This window comes from Gymnoscopelus braueri (assembly GCF_963280865.1).
Source record: "Gymnoscopelus braueri genome assembly, chromosome: 7".
NCBI classification, from domain to species: domain Eukaryota; kingdom Metazoa; phylum Chordata; class Actinopteri; order Myctophiformes; family Myctophidae; genus Gymnoscopelus; species Gymnoscopelus braueri.
Window position 1 is genome coordinate 52,196,878 of NC_137608.1, and position 19,053 is coordinate 52,215,930.

Genomic DNA, 19,053 nt, shown 5'->3' on the forward strand with positions numbered 1-19,053 from the left:
ATCTCAGGCAGCCATGAAAACATCACACTTCTCACACCTGGTACGTGCACATGCACGCACACGCGCACACAAACACACACTCACACTTGTCTACAGTGCTCTATTGCAGACACACACACACACACACACACACACACACAGATCAACAGCTGTTAAGAAGAGAGAGATGAGAATTGAAATTACATCTAAGTCCAGGTGTAGTATTTCTCATAAATCTAACTCGGCATGCTCCGGAAGTCCTGTAAACATGTGCTGTTAAAACCGGCTAGCTCCACAGACCAAAGGGTTCACACACACACACACACACACACACACACACACACACACACACACACACACACACACACACACACACACACACACACACACACACACACACACACACACACACACACACACACACACACAGACCAATCTGTGCTCACACAAACTTTCTGTTAGCGCCGCATACATACAAAAATAATAATACATAGCATGGCTCACATACCCTAATTCCACGAACGCACTGAATACATGTGCTAACATCAGTACTATAACCAACGGAAAATAAAAATAGAAAGTGAAAAATAATTTCAACAGGAAACAAAAAAACTCAGTGGATAGAAATGACCCCAAAAAATAAACACTAGTCGAGTGACGCCAAAGCCGTTACAATTCATTCAAATGTTGCTTTACACACTATTGCAGATAACGAACGGTAACCCATGCATTTATTCCATTCATCCACACCCCCCCCCCCCCCCTCCACATACAGTGAGCCCCCCAGGGAGAGAGGCGGTGCTTTCCCCTCCCCTCCGGCCCCCCAGGATCACCTTAAACCAGCCCTCCGCCCCGAGCTATCAACAGAGTCCATGACTGCAGGCCGATCTGATCTGTAGTCTCTCAGATCTGATCTTTAGGTACTGACCGTCCACACTGTCATTTGCAAGGGATCACGTTGGATTAGTGTAGGCTATTCAGGTGCCAAGAATAGCTGATCTACAAGCTCACGGCGAGCTGCTAGATCGACTATTTTTGGCACAAGACTTGAGACACAAGTTTGGAAATCAGATACGATTTTTGCGAATCAGATTTGAACCACATTTCTAGGTGGTTTGAAATTAGATTAATATCTGATGACAAAAATCTTGTTTATTATGTGGTTCTTCATAAAAAAAACAATCTGATTGCAATCTGGATATTAACAAAACATCTGATTTGGGCTTCCAGTGTGAACGGCATGGCCTACAATCTGAGCTCAGAGCAGCAGGGGAGCCTCCTTCACCACATTACCGTCACTCACAAGTTCAGCGATAAAGAGCCAGTGGCAAATTGAAGTAGTTATTCTGTCCCCGATTATTTTTCTATGACGCCTTTCGCCTCTCGAAACACGAACGACCTCGATCAGGTCGTCATGGCGGTCGAGATGACCTGCAGCCCCGCAGGCGGGGGCGTGCTGTCTCAGAGTCGCCGAGGAACGGCTGGCTCAGAGTAGAAAAACGTGCGGGTCACAATGACCCGTCGTTTTTTTTGTCCCAGGCTCTCTTGATGAGATTCTGAGAAAAAGAGAGGAGTCGAGCGGGGAAGAGAAATGAAGATTGAAGCATTCGGCTGTGAGGTAGGTAAAGCTAGGAGAGACAGAGACAAATCGACACAAAGCCCCTTGTGCATAGTGGGGCGTTAGTTGTCATCTGACTTCAATACTAAACGGAACACAGAACGAAAGGGTCACAGAACGGAACGGAGGGCCACAGCTCTGGCGTTGATGTTGTTGATGTTGTTGTTGTTGTTGTGACATCTGAATGCAAAAGGTTGAAAGACCCGTCAAGATTTATGCCACGCGTTGACATGGTCAAAACAAAATGGCTGCCCTGCGGTTTGGCACAAAATGGCGCCTGGTTTTAGGTGAGAGAGGAGCACAGCATATCTAGCACAGTTCACCTGGGCTGCTCTGTAATAATAAGACGATACATATTCTTTTAAAAAAAAAAAAAAATTAAAAGAAAAGAAAAACGATCAAAAGAGCGGCAAAGACACACCACAGGAAAAGGTAGGATAAAACAAACTAATGAATTCATCAAAAAATAAAGGAGAAAAGTGATCATTCATGCATCGTCCTCAAACAGGACCTTTTACTTTTTTTCTTCTCTTTTCCTTAATTTTTTTTCTCGAGGCAGCATCTTAAAGATCGAGTCCTTTGTGTGTTTTTTTCTTTTAAATCCTTTGTTAACCACCCCCATGCCAGTGTTCATGTCCAATGTTCGCACTCATACTCCAGTCTTTAGTCAAAAGGTTTTTTCATCATGGTTTTATGTCGTCGTGGCCGTTGCTGCTCCTCCTCTAATATTCTCTGGGATCTCGTCAGCGACCAACCACGGGGCTCCTCTTATATTCTCTGGATCTTGTCGGCGACCACCACGGGGTTCTCTTTGCGGATCTTGGCGGCGGCCTCGGCCTTGTAGTCGTAGGGACAGTTGTGCTTGTCGGAGTACCGATGGATCCCGCAGAACAGGTTGCCACAGCGGCAGTCGAACCCTGGGGGCAGCGAGCAAAAAACACACGGAGGTCACAAAAAGGTCAACAGCTGTTTGAACCAGGTGTTTTTTAACTCTTTAAGACCTGAGAACGCATCTGTGTGTCATTTTTAGATTTCGTTGGGCTATTCAAAAATAGCAGATCTACCAGCTCATAGCGCGGCACCGAGTGCCGCGCTATGAGCTTGTAGATCTGCCATTTTTGAAAAATCGTGAAAAATGTTGTGCAAATCTTTGAATATATATATATTTAAAGCGAGCATTTCTAGCTAAAATGTTATTGCTTCTGGGGATTCTACAAATGTCTTCTAAATCAGTTTAAAACAGTTTTCTGAAACACTTATGTTGCTATAATATTAATGTCAGTGTCAAGGAGCCCCACAACGATATGTATTTGGCTGCGGACCCCCATCTCAAAAAAAAAAAAATCCAGGGACCCCCAGAAGCAAAGATTTGAGTAAAAAACAATTGCTTTATAGATATATATATTCAAAGATTTGCAAAAAAAAAACACGATTTAAAAAAAAATAGCAGATCTACAAGCTCATAGCGCGGCACTCGGTGCCGCGCTATGAGCTTGTATATCTGCTATTTTTTAATAGCCAAAAGTATAAAATATGGATAAAGTGGTTACACAGATGCGTCCCCCGGTCTTAAAGGGTTAACACCAAATGTACCGTGACTCACATTACACTGACACAGTCTGAGACAATCAAGAGACATGAATAAGCAGATCTATTAGAACCAATTCCTGCCTGCATGGCAACCCCTATTTTTGGGCATGTCGTTATAGCAGAACATTTTAACAAATCATTTAAAACGGGGGTCTTCAACGTTTTTCAGGCCAAGGACCCCTGAGAGAGAGATGAAGCCCAAGGACCCCCACTACATATTGTGTAAAGTTATGTTGCAGATTAAACCTTTTCATAGATTTCATAGATAGCTTCATAGACTATCAAGTGTTGTGTGAGTTCATGTTTTTTGTTTATTTCAGACATTTAACCACTGAAACCCTCAATACTTGGTAAACGTGACCGTTGGCTCTGTACTTGATCTGCTCTTTTTCCCCTCTACATCAAAACTCTTTGCCCAAAATAGCCGATCTACAAGCTTGTAGATCTGCTATTTTTGGCTAACGTTCCCCTCAGAATAGGGATTCTAGGCTTGAAGTCAGTATCTCTGACGACCCCCTAGGAGTCCCGGACCCCCTGTTGAAGACCCCTGATTTAAAACATTATCAATACTTTTCCACTTGCTAAATGCCAAAAATGTTAATTGTTTCCCAGGCTCACCTGTCAGTCCGACCTTCTTGCGGCACATGAAGCACCGGGCCTTCTTGGGTTTGTTCCCGTCCCCCTTGCCGTCCTCGGCGCCGGAAGCAGAAGAAGAAGAAGAAGCTACGGGGCTGGCACTAGACGCAGTGGGCTGGCTCACAACTACAACGAGAAGGAAGAAGAACACATCAGACACCAAAAATACTTACGGCACGTTTTCTTTTTTTTTGTGCCAGTTCCCATGTTTACTGTGGTCCTGGTCACATGTTGGCCTGTGGTGGGTGTAGACGACCACATCTCCTCCCATTCTCAGGCAAGAGCAACTTCTCTTAAACCACGTTGACCCTCTGGCGTTCCTATTCTGGTGCATGTCATTATCGGGCCAAAAATGGGGTGGATGAATGGGATAAATGCATGGTTTACCGTTCGTTATCTGCGATAGTGTGTAAAGCAACATTTGAATGAATTGTAACGGCTTTGGCGTCACGTTTATTTTTTTTGGGGTCATTTCTATCCACTGAGAGACATTTTTTTTTTCTGTTGAAATTCACAGAGTGGCAGTGCTGTGAACTTGTAGATCGTCTACTTCCGGCGAATGCCCCCCTCCCACCCCCCCACCCAGAATAGGGGCGCTAGGGTTCAAGTGGATATATCCAGGGTTGTGTTACTGCAATTGGCTGCAACTGTACCCTGTCACCACCTCTGCTTAGGCCCCTCCCACAACATGAACCCTATACCGTTGCAGAAACCTCTCATCTCCATATTCTGACTGTTTGTGTTTTTTAACGCGTTAATTAAACGCCCTACTTGATCATAACTACGGCGTCACACAAAAAGTATCAAAAGTAGTAGATCCACAAGCTTGAAAAGGCGGAGAGCTTGTAGATCCGCTACTTTTTTGGATGTTTTTGAATTTGAATCCCTGAAGAGTAAACAGTTTTTGGACGTACGAGTTTTTCCACCCCGACACAGAGATGATATGCTTGGCAGAGGACAGCGTGCCGTTCTGAGAAAGCGTTTGGCACGCCGAGGGCATCGAAGAATCTCAACGGCCCTCCAGCCTCCACTGCAGCCAGGAGGTCTTTTTATGAAGCAGGCTTTTATTTCTAGACAGCAGTGGTGTAAAGTAACTAAGTACATTTACTCAAGTACTTTACTTAAGTACAATTTTGAGGCACTTTTACTTTCCTGGAGTATTTCCAATTTTCAATACTTTTACTTCTACTCCACTACATCTCAGAGGCAAATATTGTACTTTTACTCCACTACAATTATTTGAAAACTTTAGTTACTACTAGTTACTTTGCAGATATAAATTATTACATTATAAAACATACATTAACCACTTAAGCCCTATTTTATACATAGGCTATTAATAGCCTATCTACAAGCTCACAATGTGTCGCATCGCGGCGCATTGTGAGCTTGTAGATCTGCTATTTTCAAACATGTTACTACTTTTACTTTTGGTACTTTAAGTACATTTTGATACCAATACTTTTGTACTTTTACTCAAGTAAATTTTGAATTCCGGACTCTTACTTGTAGCAGAGTACTTCTACATTGCAGCATCGATACTTTTACTTAAGTAAAACATTTGAGTACTTTTTCCACCACTGCTAGACGGCCTCCTCTATATCTTAGGAGGCCGTCAAGGAAAAGTGATAGCTGTGGGTCGAAGGTATGCGAGAGGGCAACGTCGAAAATAAACCTCCAGCCCCTGAAGTGGGTCACACGCACCGAGCAATGTCTGCCTTGAGACTAGAGCAGTGGTTCTCAAAGTGGGGTCCATGTTGGAAAGGAAAACAAAGTGGGGGGGTACCAGGGGGTCGCCAGCTAAATTAGCATCACCATAATTTTAACCTTCAAAAATAGCAGATATACAAGCTCATAGCATGGCCACGCCATGAGCTTGTAGATCTGCAAAAAAAATTGAATATATATATATTTTTAAAGTGAACATTTGTAACTCAAATCTTTGCTTCTGGGAGGTCCCTGGAACAAAATGTTTTGAGATGGGGGTCCGCAGCCAAATACATATTATTTTGGAGGTCCTTGACATGAAACAGTTTGAGAGCCACTGCTTTAGAGGGTCTGTGTGTCTGCCCAGTGGGACACTGTGTGTGTGTGTGTGTGTGTGTGTGTGTGTGTGTGTGTGTGTGTGTGTGTGTGTGTGTGTGTGTGTGTGTGTGTGTGTGTGTGTGTGTGTGTGTGTGTGTGTGTGTGTGTGTGTGTGTGTGTGTGTGTGTGTGTGTGTGTGTGTGTGTGTGTGTGTGTGTGTGCGCGCGTGTCTTACCAGGCTCTAGGGGTTCCGGCTTGTTCTCTCTCGAGATGCTCATCTCTGTCATTTGCTGAGTCACCGGAAGAGAGCCTTGAATAGTTCTACAGGGAGATGAGAGAGACAGGAAGCGGGATAAGTCGGGACACAATGCAAGGCAACACACCTGACAGCCTTTTTTCCTTCTCTCTTTGACTCACACCTTGTTCTGTGCTAAATATAAAGTACTGAATGAACTCTCAGTTATTTTGATGCGAGTTGAAGGACAAGGGGATTAGTTAAAGGGATAGTTCACCCCCAAAATGAGTATTTTTCTATCGATGAGTCACCTCATGGAGACTTGAATTCATGGATAATAATTTGTTTTTCTCTCATTCCTATAAGCCAATAATTTGATGACTGGCAGCGGTTCCGGTAGGAGACACAAAGAGTCTCCTTTGTCTCTCAAATTATTGTCTTAGGAATGCAACAAAAACTAATTAATATCCATGAATTCAAGTCTCCACACCGGCTTCGAATGCTATCGATGCATTGAATGGGACATTATCACGTTTTATCAGACCATTGAATGGGCGATGTAGGCGACATACTGACCTACCTGTCATTTATCAGACCATTCATTGGGCGTAATCAGGAGATACTGACCTACCCGGAGGCGGAGCAGTCCCCACAACATGATTTACCATTCTGTGCCTATCGGTACATAACTCGGACGGTGCTGAGGTGGCTCAAGCGAACGTCGCAACGTTCGGGCCGGCGACTCGCTCGCTTTAAGCTCCCTCGGTGGTCCCTCACGTGGCTCCAGTTCGCTTGAGACTGCGCGCCTCCGTCACGGTCCAGAACCAAAACCTAAACTTAACTTTATATAAGTCATCTCCGTCAGTAGGTCAGTAGGTCAGTATGTCCTGATTACACCCAATGAATGGTCTGATAAATGGTGGGTAGGTCAGTGTGTCGCCTACTATAAAACGTGATAATGTCCCATTCAATGCGTTGATAGCATCCGAATGGGACGGGCTCCATGGGGCGACTAAAACATAGAGAACCATCTGGAACGCATCTGTGTCACTTTTTGATTTGAGCTAAAAAAGCATTATTTTACACTTTGGGCTATTCAAAAATAGCAGATATACAAGCTCGTAGCGCGCTCATACCGAGTGCCGCGCTACGAGCTTGTAGATCTGCTATTTTAGAAAAAGCGTGAAAATGTGTGCAAATCTTTGAATATATATTGTTTTAACATTTTTAACTCAAATCTTTTCTTCTGGGGGGTCCCTGGAACAAAACATTTTGAGATGGGTGTCGGCGGCCAAATACATATAATTTTGGGGGTCATTGACATGAAAAAGTTTGAGCACCACTGATATAGAAACATGCGTTTTTTTTAGAATACTGTTAGGATTTAGAAGACATTTTGTAGAATCGGCTTCAGGTCTTAATGGGTTAATGCCTTCAGAGAACTGACCTAGACATGTCTGCTGCAGAGAGTGAGACAGGCGATAGAACTGACCTAGACATGTCTGCTGCAGAGAGTGAGACAGGCGAGAGAACTGACCTAGACATGTCTGCTGCAGAGAGTGAGACAGGCGATAGAACTGACCTAGACATGTCTGCCGCAGAGAGTGAGACAGGTGATAGAACTGACCTAGACATGTCTGCTGCAGAGAGTGAGACAGGCGATAGAACTGACCTAGACATGTCTGCTGCAGAGAGTGAGACAGGTGATAGAACTGACCTAGACATGTCTGCTGCAGAGAGTGAGACAGGCGAGAGAACTGACCTAGACATGTCTGCTGCAGAGAGTGAGACAGGCGATAGAACTGACCTAGACATGTCTGCTGCAGAGAGTGAGACAGGCGAGAGAACTGACCTAGACATGTCTGCTGCAGAGAGTGAGACAGGCGACAGAACTGACCTAGACATGTCTGCTGCAGAGAGTGAGACAGGCGAGGCGTCCACCTTGGCGGCTAGACTGGCTTCTAGTCTCAGCATGGCCGAGGCCTCTGAGGCAGCACTAGCAGCGCCGCCTGTAGGGGGAGACAAAGAGACAAGACGATGATGAGACGTGAAAAAAAAAACACAAAGCAAGAGATTAAATCTGTTCCGAGGGCTGGACTATTAACCCAAAATATATCAAAACCCATATTTCGCTGCTGTCGGGAGAGGTTGAGAGGTTTCTGCAACCTCTCATCTCTGTATTTTAAGTTTGTTTTCGTAAATTAACGCCCCTACGTGATCATACTACAGCGCCAACACAAAAACATCAATAATAGGATCTATTGAGCATTGAGCCTAATTTATTTTCAAAGGAGCTTGTAGACATGGTTGCCCTGCAAGATTTTATTTGAAAATAGCAGATCTACAAGCTCACAACGTGTCGCGATGCGACGCGTTGTGAGCTTGTAGATCTGCTATTTTCAAATAGCTGATGTATATGTTAAAGTGCTCATGTGGCCCATAGTCGCTTCTTTTGGGCTGGTTTTCCTAGACCTGGTTGCTTGTTTCTCTCACAGAATCTGGCAACACTGCTTGTAGAGCAGCTATTTTTGCTAGTTTAGAAAAATCTCTGAAAAGCAAAATCTGAAAGTGGTTAAATACGTCTGCGGGTTTCATACATATTGAACCACTGAAAAGTATTAACAAGAGCTTTGTGACTAAATAATAACTACATTGGATCCATTGAAACACAGCCCCCCCCCCCCCCCCTTTCCGCCCGACAGCAACGAATAAGTCGTCCATAAAAGGCTAGTTCTAGCAGGAGGTTCTACCAGAGACATGTTGGAAAGGAAAACAGCAGCATTTGACCCCTAGAGGGGTTTGAGAGGGAGTGAACCCCCACCACACACACACACACACACACACACACACACACACACACACACACACACACACACACACACACACACACACACACACACACAGTACATTGTCATGTAGCAAACAGCTGTCTTTCATTACAGTGAGAGGAACAACAGGGAGGGTAGAGGGCAGAGAGAGAGAGAGAGAGAGAGAGAGGAGATAAAAACAATGTCCTCCCTCTTTAGCCTCCAGCTGAGACATGTAGATGATGCCCTGAATTAAAAATGTAAATACAAAAGCCGTGCTAAATAATGTATGACTTTTGTTTGACAATTGGCTCGTAAACCATTTTGTTGCATTCTTGGGCTTTTTTCCCTCCATTTAGTCTATGCCCTGATTTGACCTAGTTTTTAATTCGACTCTTTAACCCTCGTAGGGTCTTCGTGTTTTAGTCACACCCAGGGCCTTCGGGTCACTTTGACCCGAAGGCCCTGTGTGAAGATTTTCATTTTCATGAAAATGAAAATTTTCATTTTCATATCACATGTTTAGTACAGTAAATAAGGCAAATAGAAGAAGTTTCATAGAGAACAAAAAATGTTTACATACGTTTAATTCATGTTGAAAATGTTAAACCGGGTCAAAAGGACCCGAGGACCCTACGAGGGTTAACAGTGTAGATTTCGTTGACAAATTTTTTTTTATGTTCTTTGCCCGTGGGTGTTGCCCTCTGAAAATAGCAGATCTACAAGCTCACAACGCGCCGCAGCGCGACACGTTGTGAGCTTGTAGATCTGCTATTTTCAGCATGCAACCAAGTGTAAAACCAGCCATTACGACGCCATCAAGGCACCGCCAACATACATTGTACTCGACTAAATCAACTGTAGATTTAGTCGACTATAATCTTAAGATATTTAGTCGACTAAAACTAGAACATCTCAGGTGACTAAAATATGACTAAAACTAAATGGAATTTTATTCAAAAGACTATATTGACTAAAACTAAATCAAAATTTGCTGTCAAAATCAACACTGCCCGTTAGCCTGGTAGGGTCTCCCTCATGTAGTCCTTTTGGTTGCCTTTGCCGTTTTATGCCGATGTTTTAAACCCTGTAGCACTTTGAGAGGTTTGCCAAAAAAACAAATATTGATATGAAAACCATTGGTTTATAGAATCTATTATATGTAGCAATCCATTCCCACTATAGTTAACACAGCCTAAAATAACTAAGGTTTGTGCTATTAAAAGGTAGATTATTGCCCTGTGGGTGTTCATGACTCACGACAATGATGAATTATGAATTCAGAACGAAATGGACACCGCTGTGTGTGTGTGTGTGTGTGTGTGTGTGTGTGTGTGTGTGTGTGTGTGTGTGTGTGTGTGTGTGTGTGTGTGTGTGTGTCTCTTACCCATAGGACCCATAGGGCTCATGCGGTCGCTGCTCTGCCCCCGCGTCAGGTGGTCCTTGTAGCACACGGAGCACATGCCATTGGTTCTGGGGTTGCCATAGAAACCACAGCCAGTGGCACAAAGCATGGGCACCGCGCTCTGGTTCGTCTCTTGGGCCATCGCTGAGAGAGAGAGAGAGAGAGAGAGAGAGAGAGAGAGAGAGAGAGGGAATTAGAATGTGTGTGTGTGTGTGTGTGTGTGTGTGTGTGTGTGACCCTCTGCACACGAGACAAGTGATGAAACAGTCAGATATCTGCTGCAGTCATAAGACAGTTAAAGACACATTTCACTGACAAAAGAAACATTGCAGTCCTGCTCAAATTAAGTCTGTCCTCATCAGACGGCTTCATAACACAACACTTCCTAGACCTGGATCATACATGGGCAACTGGCGGCCCGGGGGCCACATGTGGCCCCCACCTTCACTTAATGCGGCCCACAGGTTAATATCAGAATACTGATACATCATTGATTTCAGCTGTTACGATTGCAAACATGCAAACATGACCCGCTTTAATTACGTCCAATGTATTTGTATTTAAGTTCATAAAGCTAACATAAGTATAACTAAATGCATTTGAAATTACATAAAAATGTTACTTTTCAGGATTCCAATAAAAAAATAGCAAAAATAGCAGATCTACAAGCTCAAAACAAGTCACACTGCGACGCGTTTTGAGCTTGTAGATCTGCTATTTTTGCTACTTTTGTGTGACAGAATGGCCCGACAGTATTTGCAATGTGTCTCCTCTGGAGTGAGTGTGGAAATATAGTGGCCCTCTCCATCATCACAGTTGCATCACCCCTGTCCTAGATCGATCCCCAAATTGATCTGCATTTTTTGCTGCTGGACCCCCGTCTGTCTGAACACACTTTGTGTCAGGGACCCTCAGTCATGAGATAAGATTTGTGTTCAAAACTTCTCAAAACAGCCAGAGTATACACAGGGTTAAAATGGCTCAACCTATTCTGATTCTATAATTAACCTGGTAAACCGCCTCAAGGACCCCCCAGGGGGTCCCTGGGCCCCATGTTGAGAAGAAGCGTGCTATGACAATGTGAGGAGGAGAGCTGTCTGTCTGTCTATCAGCCAGCCTGCCTGTCTGCCCCGGGCCTGCTGCCTGTCTGTCTGTCTGTCTGCCTGTCTGTCTGTCTGCCTGCCTGTCTGTCTGCCTGCCTGTCTGCCCCCGGGCCTGCTGTCTGTCTGTCTGTCTGAACAGAGTCCTGAACGAGGACACTTCTCTGCAGGAGTTCATCACAGGAACAAACCACACTGTTGTTCTGGTTGTGGTTCTGGTTCAGCAGCACCTTCTGGCAGAAGAGCCACGTTATGCTCTGTCCCGCAACTTTGTTCAGTGACCCCCCCCCCCCCCCTCCCCACAGCTCATAGAAAACCTGGCACACGGCTCTGTCTGACGGTCACACAGATCAGACCATAACAACAGTCTCTCAAACATCAGTGTCCCTTTATGTTGGTTTGTTTGTGACATTAAGGAAATCAGACGTGAGATGTGTGACATCTGTGAGATCTGTGAGAGATGGCCTGAAGGCAGGCAGTGGTTCCCATGAAGCTCTTCTGGATCAGAGCCCACTTTTCTTTTTTCCCTCTTTTTTTTATATCGAAAGCGTTTGCAGACTCGTCCATCATCTGACCCCTCTGACCCCTCTGACCCCTTCACTTCACAGCCTTTATTATCGTTACAATCTGAAGTGTTTTTGTGTCAGTTATTTGGGGGCCCGCTGACCCAGCGGTATCGTCCTCACGGTCCACTGGGTTTGGGAATCAGCTGGTTCAAAACGTGAGAAAAATCACATGAGATCTGTGAGATCTGTGCCCTTCACCCAATCAATCCGGGACAGCATCTGTGTCATTTTAGATTTTAACCTCAATAACCGTTATCTTTGGCTATTCAAAAATAGCTGCTCATTTTGAAAAATCTTGAAAATGTGTGCAAATCTTTGAATATATATATATTTAAAAAATTGAGGCGGCCAGAATACATATAATTGTATTGTATTGTAATTGTATTGACATGAAAACGTTTGAGAACCGCTGATACAGCAACAAACGTTTTTCAGAAAATTGTTTTAGATTGATTTAGAAGACATTTGTAGAAACAGACTCAGGTCTTAATGGGTTAACTAAGGGAACCGCCAACCTCTTGCTAAACTCCACTCTGGCATCAGAGTTTTATGACGACTCATGACTCATCACTTTGTGCCATGATGATGATTACCATATATGTCATTATGAATAAGTGTGGACGGTAATGTCTCTCAATCAGCCTCAGCCTCGTTGTTTCCTCCTGCCAGAGAGAGACACGTAATAAAAGAGGCACATGTTTTTTTATAACTTTATCTCACCCACATAATGTCACCCACACAGAGGAGAGAGAGAGAGAGGGAAACAGAGCTAGAACATGTCTGAGTATTACTGGCAGAGAGAGGAAGAACGGGGTGAACCGACGAGTTTCAAGACCAGACGCACAGCGCCTCTTCTGAGTAATACCGTTTCTAAACAGTTCCGTTTAACTGTGGTTCTGTCGCCACGAGAGAGATATCAGTAATCCAAAACTTCCTCCGTAATTTTTCCACACACACACACACACACACACACACACACACACACACGTTTGTATTGCTATACCTGTGGGGACATCCACATTTAAGGACAGCGCTGAAAACAGACAGAACAGAATAGCGTGTGTGTGATATCGCCGCACAACCAGGTATAAAATAGGGAAAACTCTTAACTTCAATCCCTAAACCTAACCTCTAAAAAATGTCTAATAATCCCAACCTGAATAATTTTCTACTTGTAATCCTAACTCCCCAAATCATGTTTAACCTTAAAAAGGAGTAGTTCACCCCAAAAAATGACTTATTTTCTATCAACCGACGGTCTCTCAGGTAGGAGACACAAAGAGTCTCCTTTGTGTCTCCTACCGATCAAATTATTGGCTTAGACGTGATAAAAACGGGCTTCATGGGTAGTGTAATTGAGAGAAAATACGATTTTTTTGGGGGGTGAACTACTCCTTTAAAAACAACCATGTCTCTTAATGTGAGGACCAGGGAAAATGGTCCTCATTTGGTCTTATTTCTCAAATTCTACTATACTTGTCATGGGTATGTTTGGCCCTGACAAGAATAGTAACATAAGCACACACAAGCACCCACCCACACACACACACACACACAAGCACCCACACACACACACGAGAAGGGGAAGGGGAGCATCTGGATCTAAGTTGTGTGGAAACGTGACAGAGAGGTTTGCGTGACGTTGCAGAGCCTCCGCTTTGCTCTGACTGCAGCAGAAACACTACACGTCAGGGACAGGAAGTTGTGTAATGGGAGAGGAGAGAAGTTCTCTGAGGCAATCGTACAAAAAAAACCCACACAATGAGCCAACCAACCAACGTTACGCACAAACAACCCCACCAGGCAGCCAGCTAGGAGGGAAAGGCCTTGATGTGTTAGTGTTAGTACGCAATATCCTGTCTGTTTGGATGTAGGCCTACTATTGAGCAAATCCTCTTTAACCACCCCTGCTGGCACCATGACACACATGTGACGTTCCGTTTTTTTTTTTTCCTACACAAACAGACCCACTAACCGTTGGCAACAGGCCACAAAGGGCTCAGCAGCAGCACTACACACACACACACACACACACACGCACCCCCAGTCCCCCCACAGAGTATCGTGTTCCTTTAGCATAAACAACCCCTGAACCTGTTGTCCTGCTGCTGTATACGAGGCAGCAGCAGCAGCAGCTGCTGCTGGTTGGTGGTGACACTGTCTGTCTTGGTGGTGACACTAGTCTTCTACCTGCCTTTCAGTGGCTTATCTGTATTCTGCTCACGGATACAAACACGGCACGGCAGTAAAAAAGCCAGGCTAAGAGGACTAATGTTCCAGTTAGAGAGAGAGAGAGACTGGCACAGTTGCTTCAGAATGTCCTGTCAGACCCCTGGAGGTGTCCTGACCTCAGTCAACGGACAAACAAAATCCTGTTAAATCTTCAGAGAGACACCATGTCTCCCCCCCCCCTCCTCTCTCACTCTGTTCTGTTCTGTCCTGCATGCTACCACAGGCGTGTCAACAAAGGGTTTCCTAGGAAAAACCCACAAAGCTCTCTCTCTCTCTCTCTCCCTCTCTCTCTCTCTCTCTCCCACTGTGTCACGTGTTTGCCTGCTGACTGTGCTGAGAAATGCAAGGCACACACACGACAGTGACGAATGCATTTTGTATTACAACATGTGTTAGCGTGCCTGTAAAAGGGTCAGTACCGGTATCTCTCACGAACACACACACACACACACGCACACACACAGTTATCGTTTCCACTGTATCGTATCTAGCTTAGGGGTCTTCAACAAAACAGGCCAAGGACCCCTTGGCTGAGAGCGAGATAAAGCAGGGACCCCCATTATATATTGTATGAAAAAAAAAATCATAGATTTCATAGGCTTTGTTTCACAACACTATCATGTTGGATTCATGTTAATGCGTATTTCCAGACATGTAACCATGCATTTAAACAATACTTAGTAACCCTGACCTTTCACACTGTACTTAGTCTGCTCTTTTTTTCCACCTATACCAAACCACTTTGCCGAAAATAGCGGATCTACAAGCTCGTGTGCATGTAGATCTGCTATTTTTGGCTAAAGTTCTCCTCAGAATAGGGATGCTTGGTTGAAGCGGTTAATGTAAACATCACACAAAGATTTGGCGGACCCCCTGTAGTAACTCTGAGGACCCCTAGGGGTCCCGGACCCCCTGTTGAAGACCTCTGATCTAGCTGGCCAATTTATCTGAGAACCAAACCAAACTAAAATCCATTTCCATTTCTGTTCAGATTTTTTTTTTTAAAGGACTAGATTATGTTTTTTCTTTTTTACTGTCTTTGTCCAGTCATCAACAGCAGAGGTTTAAGTTGCCCTTAGGGCCATCATTAGGGCCATCGTTAGGGCTTGGTTGTAATAAGTGTCGTCATCTCTAACGACACAATGGAACAATGGACAGTCAGCTCAGCTGTCAGGAGCCCATGTTTAGGGCCCACCTGTCAGTCAAACAACACACATCTGTTCCTTATCACCACAATGAATGACCAGCCTGAAACTACACCAGTGCTTCTCAATGTGGGCTCCAGGGACCCCCAGGGGTCCTTGGGGGGTTCCAGGGGGTCCCCAGAAAAATGTGTTTAGTGGAGAAGCCCCCAAAAGCAGACAGACAGACAGGAGAAGCCCCCACAGCAGACAGACAGGAGAAGCCCCCACAGCAGGCAGGCAGGCAGACAGACAGACAGACAGACAGACAGACAGACAGACAGACAGACAGACAGACAGACAGGAGAAGCCCCCAAAGCAGACAGACACTGCAAATGATGGCAAACTCAGTGTCTCTCGAGAATAAATAAAGGTTTGAATGAATGAATGACAGACAGACAGGTAGGCAGACAGAGGAGAAGCCCCCACAGAAGACAGACAGGCAGAGGAGAAGCCCCCAAAGCAGACAGACAGACAGACAGGAGAAGCCCCCACAGAAGACAGGCAGACAGGAGAAGCCCCCACAGCAGACAGACACTGCAAATGAGGGCAAACTCACTGTCTTTCGAGAATAAATAAAGGTTTGAATGAATGAATGAATGAATGACAGACAGACAGACAGACAGGTAGGCAGGCAGACAGAGCCCCCACAGCAGACAGACAGACAAGAAGCCCCCACAGCAGACAGACAGGCACAAACAAACAGACAGGCAGATGAGAAGCCCCTACAGCAGACAGACAGACAGACAGAGGAGAAACCCCTCCAGCAGACAGACAGACAGACAGACAGAGGAGAAACCCCTACAGCAGACAGACAGACAGACAGACAGACAGACAGAGGAGAAACCCCTACAGCAGACAGACAGACAGACAGACAGAGGAGAAACCCCTACAGCAGACAGACAGACAGACAGACAGACAGACAGAGGAGAAACCCCTACAGCAGACAGACAGACAGACAGACAGACAGACAGAGGAGAAACCCCTACAGCAGACAGACAGACAGACAGACAGACAGAGGAGAAACCCCTACAGCAGACAGACAGACAGACAGACAGACAGAGGAGAAACCCCTACAGCAGACAGACAGACAGAGGAGAAACCCCTACAGCAGACAGACAGACAGAGGAGAAACCCCTACAGCAGACAGACAGACAGACAGACAGACAGAGGAGAAACCCCTACAGCAGACAGACAGACAGACAGACAGACAGAGGAGAAACCCCTACAGCAGACAGACAGACAGAGGAGAAACCCCTACAGCAGACAGACAGACAGAGGAGAAACCCCTACAGCAGACAGGCAGACAGACAGGGTAAGTTAGGGGATTTCCATCAACTTGGCAGATAGATTGAGTCTCTGGCTCAATGCTTCAGCAGCACGACGCCATGATGTGTAATACATGGGGTTCACCTTTCTTTCACAATAACAAGACACACAAAACAAGCATCTAAATGACTTCAGGGGGGAAGGGAAGGGAAGTCATGTTCTCCACCGTTACCGTGTTTCTAACAAAAGGCTCACATACTGTTATTGAGCAGTAATAGTATAGTAATAGTAGGGATCACAGAAAAGTCTCACATTATGATAGATGATGATGATGACGCCATTTAGATTGTAATTCCAGCCTTTGGGGTCAACAGGGTGTCATTTATATTTAAAGCTGGTTGTTTTCAGGGCAACAACATAAAGGATGATTGTTCTCTCCTCTAGCCTGGTAGCAGAACATCAGATCATGTTTCTAAAGCACTGAGTCACTCCATCCAGGCCTGCTTTACCCCACATCCCACCAGCCTATGGATCACTTTACACACAGTCACACAACAACAGATCTACAAGCAAACCACTTTTAGTAGATCTGTTTCCCTTTCGGCAAGCGATGGAGAAACCCTACAGTAAGCTTTAATAAAGGACGCAGAGCTATAGTTGCTACATTGTAGCCCACACAGCCCTACAGGGGAGAGACGACACTAGAACGATACAATGTATCTGATCATCGATCATTACAACTGGATCTAAGATACAATGTTACACTATGTTTATAAAAGAACAATAAACTATAGAGGCTTAATGTTTAGGTTTCTTTGTTTCTTTCTCTCCTTTGTCTAAAGAGTCTCTAGCTTCCTGTTTAGACAGAGAAAGCAAAGCCCCCCCCCCTACTCCTCCTCTAACTCCTCTCTCTGTCCATTAGGATTAAATACACTGAAAACCATGTTAAAGTGAATAAAAGTAGAACATAAAACCTCGTCCAGAGATCAGTCTAGGACACAGAGCAGACAAAAGGCCTGATCCTTCTCTATCTCTACAACACAACCAGACAATGGCTCCTCATCTCACCCATACATTTACCAACATGTTACAACAATCTAACGCTCATAGAGTTAGTAAATCATCCTTTTCTTTAACATGAATCAGTCATTGTGTTTAGTTTCACCTAACCCCCCCCCCCTCAGTAAGAAGCAGATAGTCAACACCCCCCCCCCTTGTTTTTCCTATCCAACAGACAGGTCACGTTTATGAGCTGGTGATTATTAGAAGCACAGAGACAGAGCCTTCTGTCTGATCTCTGTGTAATAGAATAGAATAAACACAACGGTTTATAGATCAGGTTATTACAAGATAATAAAACAAAAAAAATGAGAACATTATAAAAATTCTAACAATGGTCTTTTGTTGAACACAGTAGTTCCCTTCCCACACACGCACAGTCTCGCGCACACACACACACACACACACACACACACACACACACACACACACACACACACACACACACACACACACAAGAACACGATCCATCATAGAGAGATCCTCACCTGTATATAAAACCTTATATTCTCCAAGTCAGAAGGAATAAAAAAAGCTTGTATCCGCAAAGTCTTCAGCTTAAATAAAAAGCTTGTATCCGCAGTTCTTCAGCGGTAAAACAAAAGAATTGTGGGGAAACAGATTAAATGTCCTTTATATTCCCTTGGTGTGTCCTCCGTTTGAGACCGAGAATAGAGAGCTGTAATTCCGTCTGTCTCTCTGTCTGTGTGTCTGTCTCCCTGTCTGTCTGGGTGTCTGTCTGTCTGTCTGTCTCTGGCTGTTTGTTTCCTTCTTTAGTAAGGGGAGTGACCCGTGACGTCACCGCTGGAACAACGTGTCACCATTGGCTGCCCGCGGTGCCCCCGAATGCCGTCGCATGAGGTACTTTTATTGCCTTGACTCATTACTTCAGGTCAGAACAACATGCTGTTGGTGAGACAATAGTGCCATGTAGACCATTCAACTCACTGTCTGTAAATAAATACTATTTATAACATAATCAGTGTTGGGAAGTAGCTATTCTGCTATAATTATCTAGTTACTGGGGAAAGTACCCTAGTTAGTTGAGCTAGTAGTAGATATAAACAAATATTTATCATTCATAATTTTTCACATAAAGGCCCTTCAACAGTCTCCCTTGGAGGCGTGGGTTCGTATCCCACTTCTGACACCAATGTAGCATTTTGTGCACCGAGCTGGAATCGAACCCCGGTCTCTAGCCTCGGCAGACCGGCGTGCAGGTAACAAGCGACGCCAAGAGAGCTACGTATAGCTCCCTTGGAGGAGCAAGTTACAGCCGGGTCTTCTGCAGGGTCACTACACTACAAATGTCACTACTGTAGATTAACAGCCACAGCAGCTTGAAAGACAT

The 19,053-nt window shown here is 44.7% G+C and overlaps 1 protein-coding gene across 1 annotated transcript; it reads right to left on the minus strand.

Moving 5' to 3' along the window:
• Positions 1-807: 807 nt before the first annotated feature.
• LOC308088602 (AN1-type zinc finger protein 5-like) lies at positions 808-18,434 on the minus strand. Its single transcript, XM_080433136.1, has 6 exons — positions 18,191-18,434; positions 10,278-10,439; positions 7,981-8,092; positions 6,084-6,169; positions 3,806-3,949; positions 808-2,514 (listed from the first exon to the last, which is right to left on the minus strand). Exons 2-6 carry the CDS (start codon positions 10,435-10,437, stop codon positions 2,366-2,368), a joined length of 651 nt encoding a protein of 216 aa, XP_080289262.1. The 5' UTR covers positions 10,438-10,439; positions 18,191-18,434; the 3' UTR covers positions 808-2,365.
• Positions 18,435-19,053: the final 619 nt, after the last annotated feature.